The 13467-nt window shown below is 36.7% G+C and overlaps 1 protein-coding gene across 1 annotated transcript in view; it reads right to left on the minus strand.

Annotated features, from left to right (window-relative positions):
• Window positions 1–762: 762 nt before the first annotated feature.
• The window catches only part of Ehbp1 (Eps15 homology domain containing protein-binding protein 1), a 38175-nt gene continuing 25470 nt past the window's right edge, over window positions 763–13467 (minus strand). Inside the window, exons 21-24 of the mRNA XM_074109691.1 lie at window positions 10880–10965; window positions 9606–9729; window positions 7434–7498; window positions 763–6990 (exon numbers count right to left, since the gene is read on the minus strand). Of these exons, the coding sequence (XP_073965792.1) occupies window positions 6912–6990; window positions 7434–7498; window positions 9606–9729; window positions 10880–10965 (354 nt within the window). The 3' untranslated portion in view covers window positions 763–6911. The remainder of the gene's footprint in view (window positions 6991–7433; window positions 7499–9605; window positions 9730–10879; window positions 10966–13467) is intronic.

Below are 13467 nucleotides of genomic sequence, written 5' to 3' on the forward strand. Positions count from 1 at the left end.
TATAATTAAAATCAAAACAAAAAAATGCTTAGTGCACCTTTCTGAGAATGACCCTAAACTGAAATACTCAATATTTACAAGTCAATTCAATCTAAGGACTGTCAAGTGCGTCATAGAATAATCGTGAGATAGACGTATGCAGTGACAAGTCCGCACTGTTTTCGTGAATTGTCAAATCAGTTAAATATACAACTTACGATTCTATGCCAGTCAGACAAGGTTTGTTGTTGCAGTCTGGATACATATTTATGAATCAAACGGCGTATACAAATATTTGCCAAATTGGTGTGGTTATATGTATATGGAACCCATTCATGTATACTTATTTTTGCCTACGAGGTGGATACATTTTAATGGAATTTATTTAAGTATGCAACTTTCTGAAGCATTTTGTGATTACATAATACTGAAACAGTTTAATGAATACAATTTTTTGGTGTCAGTAATAGATACATATTTATGATGAAAATGTGTGGCTACATATTTTTCAAATTTTTGTGTGTATACATACTTTTAGACGTGACTGTACGTGAAGCGATTTTGTTTTTTTATCGATTCGTTCGAAGATCAAAATGTGAAAGTGTTTTATATGTTTTACATAATTTCTCGCAATTATACATAGACTAGCTGGATTCGTCTAGACCAGTGATTCCCAAAGTGGTCCAGGTGGACCCCCAGGGTCCACGGAGACTTCCTGGGGGTCTACGTAGGCGTGAACAAAAAATGGGGGTCCATAAGATGTTAATGGGGTCCACGAAATTTATCTGCTTTTGATAGTAAAGAGCAAAAATGTAAGCATAGTTTTTATAAGGGCCTACCTACATTGTTTTAAGTACCTAACTAAGCAGATAATATTTTAATAAGGCAAGCGACTGTTACTTGTCCAAACTTGCGTATTCGATATTACGTAAAATTTCGTGTACATGTACAGACTTGCAAAGCGCTATCCGCCCGACAATGCTTAATGCTTGTACAGACACGGCGACACAATTTTTATTTTTTGGCGACTTTAAGAATGTGGTAGAAATGTAGCAGCAGGGGGTCTACCGAAACCAGTAAAATTTTGAAAGTGGTCCACGAGAAAAATAAGTTTGGGAACTACTGGTCTAGACAATCACCTCACGTAAATAACGCCCTCTTTACTACACGATGGGGTAATTTTAACCTTTTTAAATCTGGTAAAAAAAGCTACATTAATGTTAAAATTTCGATAAAAATACGACCTAAAATGTTGCAGATTGTATGTTATTTTACATGACCCGACGGGAATACGAACAAACATACAATCTGATTTAGGACTCCTCAATAATGTTAAATTTTCTCGAGTAGGTAAGAATTTTATACAAATTTATTACATTTTTATGAGCCCGAATACAGATTAAAAAGGTAAAATTACCACGCTACACAATATAGAAAAACAGCCCATTTTATTTCATAACTAAACAGATCTACGTGGTTCCATAAATAATCTAAATATCTAGTTAAAAAGTTAAGTTTCCACGAAAATATTGAGTTTTAATTCTAATAGGACGTATGTTCGTACCTAAATAGTAACTATTACACAAGATTGTTTCATTTCATTACCAGTACCAGTGCAATTTAGACTGTATGTCGTGTAAGCTACATGTGCTTTGTCTTCGCTAATTCATAGTTATGTATTATAGTAAAGTATAGCATAGTATAATAGTGCCAGCTCTATATTCTTGGAAATTAATTTAGGCCAAAAATAAAATCTTTGCAAAGCCTCGATCCACCAATAAATTATCACTTTTAACTAAAATAATATTTACATTCAAAAAACTGATCGTTACAAAAACTATCTAAAAAAATAAAAAAAACGCCTCAGCGCTCGGTTATCTATGGCAAATTGTACTTATTTATCACCTTTAAAACTGGGTTAGGAAATGATTTAAATAACTTAATACATTAGGTTAGTATTTGATAGATTGTTAAAAAGGGTTCCCCTTTTAAAAAGGAATTATAGCATTCCAATGAGGGCTATCGTTTTTTGTCTCACTAGATGGCGCACTGTTGCGTGAGGTTTTTATGTATGGCTTTCAAAGTCTGTTATTACAGGCGTGAAAACAAAGTTTAGATTAAAATCATATTTAATACACCTTAAAACCGTACCATAAAAATATCGAGCATGCCACAGTGTTCCATAGTCCCCGTTTTGTTCTGAAAAAAGGGAGGACAAAGGTTTCCGAAAGACAAAACTGTCTCAAAATACAGACATTCATTGCCCCGGAACGCATATTTGCCATATATAATTTCAGATATTGCAAATTATTCACAAAATGATTGTAATTATAAATAAACACGCGTAGCTCACCCAAAAACTATGAGATTTGACATTTCGGAGACCTCACGCTACACTAGCGCCTCTAGTGGCGAATTCATACGCGATAGCCCTCATTGCACAATAACTGCAGTGGAACTGCTAACTGCCCATACATTTTCCATTGCAGTCGACAAAACTGCACGCAAACTGCACACTAGCTGCGATTGAAATATATGTGCAGTCGGCAGTTGCAGATAGAATGCAGTCTGTCTGAAACAGCCCTAATACACCGTTGGCCTAATCATCAATTTACCTAACATAACGTCAGCTAAAACCATGCCATAAGTTTACACTTTTCACAAACTTTTTATAGGACAAATTTCGATTAGGACAAATCAGTCAGGGGATACCACTGTAAAGGTATTAAAAGGGAGTGACACGGGACTCTTTGGTATATCGATACCAAAACATAAGCTATAAAGCTATTTAATATTTATACAGTTTTAAACCGAACTCTAGCTCATATTCGCCGAACCCCGGCCCTAAGCCGTGTCCACACTTATACACAATGACTTAGTGCAAAACGAACTTTACACAATCCTAAAATAATTTACGGGCGATAGAAAATTCAAATGTTATAAAATTTAAGCAAGTGTCCATTCAGACAGACGGATCGACGGGCTTTTATTTACCAATAACTATTAAAATAAATACACGGGCCATTCACGTGTTACGCCTTGAAATGGAACCACGGCTTGATTCGAAACAAGTCAGGCATGGGTGTCGTAAGTTTTTTACCGATTTTGTCTGTCTCTAACGGTTGTTTTCATTCAAACATATATATCCAAAAGAGTTTAATAATAACCAAACTCGAATGACTTAAATTGATTTGTTCCGTTTCGGGATTAAAAAATAACTAGATTTGTACAATAGCAGTGACAAATGACTAATGAGTTTCAAAATTTAAATAGCGAGTGTTTTTTTGTTTTGTGTGTTGCGCTTTTTGGTAGTTTTTGTTAAATAGGGAACATTACTGCAATGTTCTGCCGTCAGATCAGAATGCAGCACTAGCACAAGCCATAAGTTCTTTGAATGTCTTAAATTTATTTTATCTACATGCATATCATAACTTCCCTATTATATGTTCAGAAACGACTATCAAATGGCCTTTATTAAGAAACCTGGTATCTGCGGGTGCATCTTAATGTTTACATTAAAGTATCGGTAATACTTTTTTTAACAATGCATATCTGTACATATTGTAGAAAACTTATGACATGCATGTAGATAATAATTATTATTCAAAGTCAAAGTCAAAGTCAAAATACAGGCCAAATCTGAACACATTATAGAAAACTTATGATATGCATGTATAGTTATGTATGCGGCTATACATAATTAGGCATTAAAACACTCGTGTGATATTATTATGAAACTCGCCTTCGGCTCAACCACAAAACCAAAACCACACTCGTACTTTAATGCCTCTCATTATGCACCAGCCACATAAATAACTATTAAATGTACGTATGATGCCATAATATCATTATTATTTCAATTAAATTTTCGATGTAAATATCATGTTATTTTGTTACTTATAAGTAAAGAGAACTGACGTTGTAATGGCGGTTTGTTTACGGTCTGTGCTAGTGCCGCCCCCTGCGCAGAGCTTGGAGTTATATGTATTCCCTATTGTTTTGCTTTGTTTTTCATAATTATGTTCCGATTTTTTGTCTCTCGTTCTATTATTAATGTATCATTTGAATTTTCTATCACATGCAAAGGTAACATGCTATAAATAGGCAAAAATAATATTACAGGAAACAATTACAATGAGTATTACGCGTCTTACAACAGTAAGGTTCCAAGCTAGTTTACAAAAAGCGTACCTCGCTCGACGAACGATTTGGATAATGTCAATACGTCAAAAATTTTCATAAGTTAGCAGGGTTATTATTGGAATGAAACTTTTAAAAACCGTTAGACTCCATTTCCACCAGAGATGTGCGAGCATATGTTGCGGGAAATGTGTTTTTCATGAACCAATAGAATCGCTTCATTTATCTATCCTCGCACAGCTTAGCTCTAGTGGAAACAGCTGAGTGGAGCGAGGACAAATGAAGCTTTTCTATTGGTTCATGAAAAACAAACACCTCACAAGACATCCTCCCATATCTCTGGTGAAAACGCAGCCTAAGGGCCTGTTTCACCACTTGTCGACTAACTTTAAGTGTCAGATAAAAGTAATGCCGTCTTTGTTTATTCGGACAAAACAAACTGAGACGGCATCACTGATATCCGTCACTTAAAGTTAGTCGATAACTGGTGAAACAGCCCCTAAGACTTAAAGATCTGACAGTTAGAGGGGTGCGGGTAATGCATGTCCCGAACTGTACGACCTAATAATAGATGCACTGGTAATTCGTGTACTGTATTCAAATCACATAACGGGACAAATTATCAATACGTGCATTATAAATGGCTTATTATTATTAGATCGTTCATTCCAAGGCAATAATTACTCGAGCGTACACTAACCATAACCAAACATTGTTAGAGTAGGACATAAGTAGAAAACTAATGAACGAGGTATTTAAATTTTTGATAAGAAATTTATGTCAAAAATTTGACTGTAACGATGAAAGTGTTGTCTTTCAGTTTCTACTTTTTATGTCTTACTGTTAAGATGGTTTTCTTGGAAATAACCGACTTCAAATGCGAATAATATTACAAATAATCGCTTTTGATCAAAAGGTTATGTTACGGATTGTGAAGATATCGTCGTACAAATCTACAGAAAAAAACTAAAAAACCTGAGTAGGTACAGTCAACAGCAGAAGTAGACGAGCAGCTGTGGTGCTTAAAATAATCTACACACGGCTCTACTGCCAAGGTAATAAGAGTGTTTATATAGATTATTTTGAGCAACGCAACTGACTGTACCTGCTTTTTGAAGCCGATATTATATTTTCTTTATGAACTTCTAACACTGTCAGTTTCTCTCAGACTCCATTGTATTAGTCAGATTAATATCTTTGACAGCACGAAATATATTTTTAAAAGTTGAATTCCAAGCACCGCCCAGTCCAAATAATGGTCAATTATTACATTATATCACGCCTTAAATATTCAAATTACTCTAATGGACTGCCAGAGACGCTGGTGTTAGTAAAAGACTTGGTTGCGTCTCTTTTACACACTTTTAATTAGAGAGGGACGAGCTAGCGTCTGAAATCAAAAGGCTCCATGAGCGAGTTTAAAACTGGCGAGTAGCACTTAAGCCTCTACTTATTTAGGCTACGTTTCTACAAGAGATGCGCGAGGAATGTGTTCATCATGAACCAATAGAAACGATTTATTTACCTATACTCGCACCGCTGAGCTGTTTCCACTAGAGCTGCGCTGAGCGACGATAAGCAAATGAAGCGTTTCTATTGGTTCATGACAGTCACATTCCTCGTAAGGCATCCTCACACATCTCTGGTGTAAACGCAGCCTTAAACAGCCGACCTACGTAAGTCAGGGTTTAATAACATACGAGTACACAAGGTGAAATTAAAGTCTTCCAAAATATATCAGCAGGTTAGGTTGGTGACTGACCACCCCATGTTTTTCGGGATATTAATGGTTAACTAATGCTTCAATACATTGATCGATGTTCAAAGTCGCGTCAAAGTGTAAAAGTGATGAAAAACGCAGGTGCGTTCAGTCAAACTTAACCAACAACTATACATATTATATACAGATATACACTTCGGATATATTTTGGTCAGTTTTGTTAGTCGTCAGTTATACTTAGCAGATTCGCTAATCGTCAGATTTATTTGCTAAAGTTGGCGAAAAAGAAATTTGTCAATAAGCTCATCTAACAGAGAACGCGTCTGGCAAATAAATCTTGACGACAAGCGAATCTGCTAAGTATAACTGACGACTGACTAATCTGACCAAAACGTATCTGACGTATATCGTGATATCCGTTCATTGCTCGTTTGCCAAGGAATGAAAGAAGCAATAAGTCCAGTAGTCGTCGCACTCGCTAGATTTCACTCGCTCAATATCAAGCCAAAGTCATGGCGAAGGCATAGTCAAACACTTCAATGATACATATTTTGCTTGATTTATCTAAAAATTTATAAAGTAACTGTAACAGACGATTCTGTTTCCCAATAAGACCGAATGATAAACGCACTGAAAACATATGCTTACTTTGGGACTGGGCCAAATGGGTTCAAATGTCCTTTTTTTATATAATACAGGACAATTCCCATGATTCTAACAGATTTGCTACAACAACCCTACTTCAGGTTGAAATTCTTTCGATTTATATTACCTCGTAAGCTCACGTCAAATTTTAATTAACATAGTTTAAAACTTATGACAATCAAAAAAGTTGACTTTTGCTTCAATGTACTAAATTTAGTACGCTGGGTCTTACAAAGTAATCACACTTGTTTTATTTAGATAAATTAATAAAAAATATGTTTTCAATGCATTTATATAGTACTGTCTCGTTCTATTGTATAGCGACGTCTCGTTCTATCGTCTGTTACGGCTACAGTCCGAGCGGTTCAAAGCCGCGACACTAAAAATAATAAGTCACAGGGAACGTACAGCGTAGTTAGAACCTTGTTCACTGCAGGATGCAGTTGTTTTTCCTTTGTATCTCGACATTGGACAAGTTTCGCTGGATGGCGTCGTCATCTGCTATCCTGTGTCAAATAATAATATTATTAGCTTATGCAAATAGGTAGAAAACACAAATAGAGTAAATTGTCAATTACTGGCCACCTTATACTGAAAATGAATTCTATTTATAGCTGACCAGAATACATTTTAAGGTGGCCTAAGTTATTATTGAATGGTGACCAGTAATTGACACCTTATACTAAAAATGAACTCTGTTTATAGGTAACTAGAATTCATTTTTAATGTAAGGTGGCCAGTAATTGACGATTTACCCTAACTAAAATTAGATTTAATTTAGACCAAAATGCGTGTCAACATTTTTTTTCTTCGTCAAAATCAACAGTGCTCGTGGTTCGAGTAAAGAGAACCCAGAACTACTTAATTCTTGAAAAAAAAAATAGTTAAGTGCATTTAAAGTGAAAATGTCATACTATATGTATGGATATATTATATTAAGCAAACATACGCTTTCTCTTGCTCGTCCATTTCCTGCACGAGCCTGTCTCTTTCGTTGACCGCTGCCAGGAGCTCCTGTCAAAATGTCAAATCGCTACATCAATTTACGATATTCACTAGATCAGTAAAGTGTGAGTGATTTCTAAATATATATTGTTTCCTGCGACTCCGTCCGCGTAGAGTTTGTTTATCGCTATCCCGCCAGAACTATGCGATTATCCAGGACAAAAATATCTTCTGTAAGGACAGAAACAAAAAAAACAACAACAAAACAATTTTTTTTTCAATAACAATTTCTTTTACATGACATTTATTAATGGCTGGAGCCTCCTTTTAAGCTTGATAAAGCCTGTGTCAGGAGGCACCGCTCCTCTATAGTTATAGTATGCATGTACAGTCAGCATCTAAAGCAGCCGGTCACTCTGCCGCAATAATACATATTTATCACTTGCATGGCGTTACGTATTTGTAACAAAGCTACTTCTGACGCTGACCGTACTAAGATGGTGTTACATTTAGGGGCTGTTTCACCATCCATTGATTAGCGTTAACCGACGGTTAAATGTGACGCCGTCTCCGTCTATTCTAACGAAACAAATAGAGACGGCATCACACCAAACCGCCAGTTAACACTAAGCAATGGATGGTGAAACAGCCCTTATAAATCAATTTGTGACTGTTACAATCTATTCTATTACCTATTCTATTTATAATACTTATTGCATGCAAGCATATAGGCATGCAATATCGAAGGCCCCGGGACTCAAATTATCTGTATATAAAACTCATTTGATGACGAGATTGCGCTGAGTTTATCACGTTGGTCGGCGTGCTTACTCGGTATGGGTACCTACTGGCAGAATACCAGCGCTGCGGCTTACCGCAGCACAATGCTGCGCCAGCGCCTGTTCTTCAGTGCATCACATGGCTTCTCATTTATGTGTCTGATCTGTTTAATTGTTATTTAATTTATGTTTTTATTTAATTGTTAGTTTTATTACTCTTTAGCTACTAAGCCATGTCTTTGTTTTGAAGAATAAAGATTATATCTATCTATCTATCTATATCGAATTTAATCCATATCGGTTCAGCGGTTTAGACATGATAAATTAACCCTTAATAAGGCAGAGGCGATTTAGCGACCACTTGCATTGAGTTGGAAACTGAACCTTTCATAATACGTCACAATTTCCATTGTAATTATTGAAAATACGACTAGCTTTAAAAATATTCTTTGTCAGGTATGTATTCGATAGCTGCTTTTTGATTCTGTGGTAGTATGCTCCAATAAATGGTTAACAAACAAAACTTACAAACTTTCGCATTTATAATAAGTGACTTTTTCAATTTCAATACGGTATTTGACTATTTTGTATATGTTTTATAAATTAAAACTACACAATTCCTGTTATCGAATAGAAAAACAATTTTGTAGCTACCTTTACATATAACAAAGTTATAAAGTTTTGAAATTCAAGATTAGACAGAGAAAGACATACTGGCATGTGACGTCACACGCCAGTACCGCCATACTTGCTGCATAGAGAAAAGCGTTTGAGAAAGAGACAGGTATATAGACTTTTCAAAAATCACTATTAATCCAATTTTCAACCGATTTAAATTTTCTCGTCGCTAAACACTATCTGTATATCTATATTTTCATAATAATATTAAGATATGTCAAAATCAAGACTTGTCAAATACAGTATTTAATTTGATGTTCGATTTTAAGTAAAAATTTGCACGCCAATCATGGCTAAACATGTGAATCTGAAAAAAATGCACTGTTGGCCTAGTGATTTGACATATCGCCTATGAAGCAGAGAATCGTGGGTTCAAACCCCAGCTTGCACCTCTTGAGTTTTTCCAAATTCATGTGCAAAATTACATTTGAAATTTACCACTAGCTTTACGGTGAAGGAAAACATCGTTAGGAAACCTGCACACACCTGCGAAGCAATTCAATGGTGTGTGTGAAGTTCCCAATCCGCACTGGGCCCGCGTGGGTACTACGGCCCAAGCTCTCTTATTCTGAGAGCAGGCCTGTGCCCAGCAGTGGGACGTGTACAGGCTGGCGTGGATGTGACCATGTTTACAGCGAATAAATGAATGATTATGATTATGATGCTTGATTATTGAGATGTAACGGATTCCCATGCTCTTAATTAAACTAGGTAGTGACCTGCAGCAGTAGCCGTTCTCGTCGCTTCTGTCCGTCTGTCTTGCGCCATTCCTCGACGCCTAAACTGAGTCGCAGCTCGCGTGCTAGAAGCTCGCACCGCCGACTCAAGTCCTCTTCCTGCTCGCTGTGGAAACAAAGATAAGTTCTTGTGGTGACATGTATTTTTTAAAAGTTATCCTACTGATGTTAGAAATCTGAAAGTTTGTGATTATATGTGTGTGAGTGTGCTGTGTGTATGTGCATACCAAATATTTAACTTAGGTTAACCACTCTATATTTATGTTTTTTACTTATAATTTTTACTATTCGACTTTTAAAGGTTATTTCTTTTGGATACATTTGACGGTCCTTTTCTTATAATTACTTGACTTGTGTTTATAATGTATTTTTTCAGAAGGGAAAAATAAATATATCTATTTATCGATGCTTCTTCCTTTACGCTGTCTTGATGGGTATTGATTCACTACACCTGTAAATCGTTTTTTAACCGACTTCAAAAAAAGGAGGAGGCTATCAATTCGGTTGTATTTTTTTTTAATGTTTGTTACCTCAGAACTCCGTCATTTATTAACCCATTTTTTTTTTTTTTTTAGTTCGTCTAGGAATGATTTCAATTAGGTCCCATAACCAGCAAATTTGGATCTGATGATCGGATCTTAAGGGAATCGAGGGAACTCTTCAAATATTGTAGGGACACCTATGGTAATTTGGATATATTTAGCAGTAACTCGTGCATTTGCTATTGAAAATCATCATTTGGTGAAGTGAAATTGATGACGAAGACCACAGTTGACCATCGGAGTTACTACTCAATAACAAGTATTTCACGGGTTGAATTTTAATTACTTTGACACAGTTGCTAAGCAACTTATGCTCCTCGTAATGCATATGGTAAACGGGTGGTGATCCGAAGCACCAGGACTCCTCAATAATGAACAACTCCGCATCGGAAAAAGCAATCGTTCGTAAAAGGTGACGAGCAGTTGATATTAAACTATTGTATCTTATATTATTTACACCAAAAAGCGTGAAAAAAATCTTTATAACAAAAATTGAACGACTACAAAAAACCATGAAATAATTTTCTACCAGTCTGAAGTCGGTCGGTGCCTCAGCACGAGCCAGCAGGAGTGATTGAAGCACAATATAAAGTGCGTAGGTGAGGTAGATGACTATAGGTCCACTCCTGCTGACTTCAGACTGGTAGAAAATTATTTTCATGGTTTTTTGTAATCGGTTCAATTTTTTGTTATAATTTTTTTTTTAATACTCACAGTATGTTAAGCTGCATCTGCCTCCGTAAGAGCGCGTTTTTCTTGTTGACCAGGTTGAACCACTGCGACATCAGCCTGTCCTCTTCCTGCGAACACAAACATTTAAGAACAATGACGGAAAAACGAGCAAGCGGGTCTGCTGGTAGGCAAGAATCACCTATGGACGTCGCAAAGGATAGCTGATTTATTTATAACAGTTTAAGCGGAACTAAAAGAATTTCCTTGCTCACCCGCGACCTTACGATAGCTAAGCTTATGCAAAATATGCGTGTTCATGCAGTTCCTCCACCTCCACACTGTAAGAACACACACAAATCACACAAACCCATCTATCACTGCACACTACACTGACGCGTTTCGAACTCAACCAGAGCTCATCTTCAGAGTGACACAACAGGGTGTGGGTGGTTCAGGGTGTGTGGTGGTGGTGATAGATCGGTTTGTGTGATTTGTGTGTGTTCTTACAGTGTGGAGGTGGAGGAACTGCATGAACACGCATATTTTGCATAAGCTTAGCTATCGTAAGGTCGCGGGTGAGCAAGGAAATTATTTTAGTTCATTGATATGGACCTCCGCAAAGTAACGCCTGATTCAATAAATTAGTTTAAGCGGAGTTTAGACTTGCAAGTAAAATCGTGCAAGTTGCATTACATTGCCAGGCCGTAAAGACAACGATTTCGTCAATCGAGCGCCGCAATGTAATGCAGCTCGCACGATCTTTCTTGCAAGTCTAAACTCGGCTTTACACTTTCAATACAATACCAAATCGCCTAGAATGATAAGGATATAACAAATCTTAGATGTTTATTCTTAGGGCCGCCAAATACACTCGGAATTCCGTAAATATCACACAAGTACGTTTATTTCAATAAGGGCTATCGTTTTTTGTCTCACTAGATAGCGCACTGTTGCGTGAGGTTTTTAAGTATGGCTTTCAAAGTCTTTTATTACGGGCGAGAAAACAAAGTTTAGATTAAATCATATTTAATACACCTTAAAACCGTACCATAAAAATATCGAGCATGCCACAGTGTTGCATAGTCCCCGTTTTGTTCGGAAAAAAGGGAGGACAAAGGTTTCCGAAAGACAAAACTGTCTCAAAACACAGACATTCATTGCCCCGGAACGCATATTTGCCATAATTACTCGTAATTTCAGATATTGCAAAATATTTACAAATTATTCTAATTATAAATAAACTCGCGTTGCTCACCCAAAGCTATAAGATTTGACATTACGGAGACCTCACGCTACACTAGCGCCTCTAGCGGCGAATTCATACGCGATAGCCCTCATTCTGAAGGCACGGGCCACCATACGGAGAACAGAATCAGAGAAAAGTTCGAACGGAAAACTACTGTCCGTATGTGGTAGGTCCATAGATTAGTATGGATTTACTGCGTTCGAAATCCCGAGTCGGAATTTCGACCGAAACGGTATTCCGAGTGTATGTGGCCCTTAGAGTCTCAAAAATTTGACGGGTTCGCTTTGTTTTGATATATATTTAACTAGCTTGTTGTCTCGCGGGAAATATTTTCCAGGATTAAAACTATCATAATGTCCTTCTCTGAAACTCCATCTCCATCTAAACCGGTTCAGCGTTTTGGCGTAAACAGATAACAAACAAACAGACTTACAAACTTTCGCAATTAGCCTCGTAAGTCCTGACTTTTTTTTATCATACATAGTTCTACAGACCGAGCCAAGAATTCTAAGTTTTGTAATTTTGGAAATTCCTTAGATAAATTTATTTCAAGTTCATTGAAAAATTTGTACTCCGCCAAGCACATTCGCCAATTATTTTTACAACTTTGTGAAGTACAATGGGGACTTACGAGGCTATAATACTAGTGGGTTATAGTGGTTTATGAGAGCACACGGCACTCAGGTACAACTCCTGAGTACCGTATTCAGTCATGTCGTAGGAAAAAGGAAAGGAAAAGGGTACCGCGTCGGGCGGCGGGGCGAGGCAGGCGAGCGCCACGCGACGCCACTTGCGCTGCAACGAGACGGGACAGGTGAGTAACAGGTACGGTTTACTATCATTTGGCAAACAGCGTTTAACAGATGACCATGTCAAAAACAACGTTTCGCATACTATTCATTTCACAACCATAACACAAATGAGCATTTGATAAATATACTTTTAAACATCATTTAAAAATGTCCCTTACCCAAACAACTCGTAGCTATTTTACAAAACATCATTATATAAATGAATATAAATTTGACAAACTAGTTACATTACATGTTTAAATTGGTAAGATTTGGTTCTCGTGGCTCGTTTTTGTTTCGCATTCCTTCAGATCGCAGTTCTGAACTATAGGTACTGAGAGTAGTTATTTTTTATATGGGTCACAGTTCTAACCTAACCTACTGTACTGGCAGCAGTTCGTTTTCTTAGGGTCGCAGTTCTAACCTAACCTATTTCTTAACCAAGTTAACCTGAGCTACAGACACCTCTAAATTATTCTTACCAAACTTAGTTTTTACCAAATGATGCATTTAATTAAACGTTTTTTGCCAAACATTGATTTGACACACGTGGTTTTGCCAAATGACGAATATAATAAATGAACAAATTATTA

This window comes from Choristoneura fumiferana, chromosome 29 (genome assembly GCF_025370935.1).
Source record: "Choristoneura fumiferana chromosome 29, NRCan_CFum_1, whole genome shotgun sequence".
Taxonomy (NCBI): Eukaryota; Metazoa; Arthropoda; class Insecta; order Lepidoptera; family Tortricidae; genus Choristoneura; species Choristoneura fumiferana.